Here is a 2,052-nt window from a genome sequence, read left to right on the forward strand (position 1 = left end):
TGTGTATCTGGCGTAAAAAGGTCCCAAAAGGGGGGGGGGGGGACGGAGGCGTCATTCCAGCTCGACCTGTCGCGACATATTTTTCAGCCTCCTGATATTGCTCTGCTCGTGCCCCCCCCCCCCCATTCATATTAGGTTTTATTGTTGCGAAACCCGCTGGCATGCTCCCCTTTTCTCACGGGCCTCGGAGCACAGATACACACGCACGCTCGCACGCACGCACGCAGGCACGAAAGCACGCACTTAACATAAGGTACATAACTGATTGGTTGAGATAAGCACACCATCGATTTTCCCGGTTTATAGGGTACCGGTAGCCTCAAATCACGAGATTCTCGCCAAGTGCGGTGCGCTTGTGTTTTGTCTCGCCAGGGAGAGGCAGGATAGCCGTTTTGAACTAAGCGCTTTAGATAACTAGAGACATACAAAATTGGCAGTGACTACCGATTAGCGCCATTACAGGCTTCCTTCTTACTTGTGTTTAGTTAGTGTTTGTTATACCTGATATAAACACTAAGTTTGTATAACAAACTTGGTGTTTGTTATACCTGATCTTGTCGTAAAAGCTGTGCAGCCTGATGCCCAGCATGGGTCGTTTAGACTTGGGTTTCATGAAGGCTTCGGCTTAGTAACGTACGCAGGTTGTTGACATGTGATAGTACGACTTATTGAGAATGTTGATAAATTTTTATTTGAATGTCCTTTACGGGTTCGGAATGTTATCTGCATGTCACACGCTTCGGATTCCAGTGCTAATTATGTCCTTAACCGCTTTTAATTTTCAATCATGAGCACAGTCGGGAATAGCAAGTTTTCTTAACATAACCACTATGTGTTTAAAAACATCGTATAAACGGTACCATGTGAAATATGTTGAAAACATCAGTTATGTTTAACATAACAGCTCCCATCTAAAAACACCAATAATACGCAACAAAAAATAAATGTCTTCGTCGCTGATAGACACTACAAACGGTGCTTGTCTGTAGTCAATTGTTTGTGCAACGAAATTGTTGCGTTTTTCGCTAATTCAGATGACAAGACAGGCTGTTACTAGTAGTTGGCGACATGACACATTTCCTACCGACATGAACTGCACATTCGCAGGACGAATATTTCTGTTAGATTCCGTAAAATGCCGCTGCAACAGGGCCGCAACTCTAAAGCCGCAATGGCGAGGTGTTACCAGTTGCTCTGTAGACTCAAATGATGTCAGAGGGGGGTTCGACACATCTCTAGGAAACTATGACGTCATACAGTCGTCCGCTGATCGCCGATGCTCTCTGACGTCCCTTCGTTCGCTCGTTGGCAGTTTGTTTCAATGCTTTACAGGTCGGTTGGTTGGCAAGCGCGTCAACTATTTGCTATTTGAACGGTCTCATCTGACTATATAAGCCAACGTGATTTAATTTCCACTGCGGGTCCGCGTCGCGTCCTGCGCAAAGAGTAGAGTTAGAGGTTCGGATGCTTAGGTGGTATGTGCTCTTTGATGATCGGCAGAGGTTACAGTATGGAGCAGCGGAGACTCATACCGCACTACTTCCCAGGGAGGTGTCGTGTACCTGACCGTTCGATGCCCGCTGGTTCGTGCCGGCTAACCGCCGGCCTCGGTGCTGTCCCGGCTGGGACCCCTAGGGCCTCCGGCAGCGCGTGACATGATCTCCCGGTCACAGGTCGGAAGGGCGCGGGGCTGCGTGGTGCGCGGCGAAATCAGGTCCGTTTGAGGTCAGTTCCCATGGCCCGCGTCCACCGGTGGGGAGCCGCTACCGTGTACTGATGCGGCGCCCCGAACGCCCCGTCATGCCGACCCGATGCAGAGCCGCATCACAGTGTTTGGGCTCAGCGAGACAGCGCCTTCGAAAAGTTATAGATTATGAGGTATGAAAAATACCAGCTCCGCGCGGCCGGCCCGCAACCTTCCATAGGGCCGGCAGTAAAACTTTCTTAGTGACATAGCCGAAAATTGGTTGTCTTTACGAGCATCGTGCTCGGTCGGGCCTGCTGTGCGACGACGCAGAAGGTAGAGCGGCAGGGCAGGGCGGCAGGCCAGGC

At 50.2% G+C, this 2,052-nt stretch overlaps 1 protein-coding gene across 1 annotated transcript in view; it reads right to left on the bottom strand.

Annotated features, from left to right (window-relative positions):
- LOC119100473 (nephrin) overlaps positions 1-589 on the bottom strand; it is a gene marked incomplete at its 3' end in the record, with an annotated part of 16,319 nt that extends 15,730 nt beyond the window's left edge. Inside the window, 1 exon segment of the mRNA XM_037223568.1 lies at positions 549-589. Coding sequence (XP_037079463.1) covers positions 549-589 — 41 coding nt within the window.
- Positions 590-2,052: the final 1,463 nt, after the last annotated feature.

The sequence above is a fragment of the Pollicipes pollicipes genome, unplaced genomic scaffold (assembly GCF_011947565.3).
Source record: "Pollicipes pollicipes isolate AB1234 unplaced genomic scaffold, Ppol_2.1 Scaffold_2555;HRSCAF=2994_pilon_pilon_pilon, whole genome shotgun sequence".
NCBI classification, from domain to species: Eukaryota; Metazoa; Arthropoda; class Thecostraca; order Pollicipedomorpha; family Pollicipedidae; genus Pollicipes; species Pollicipes pollicipes.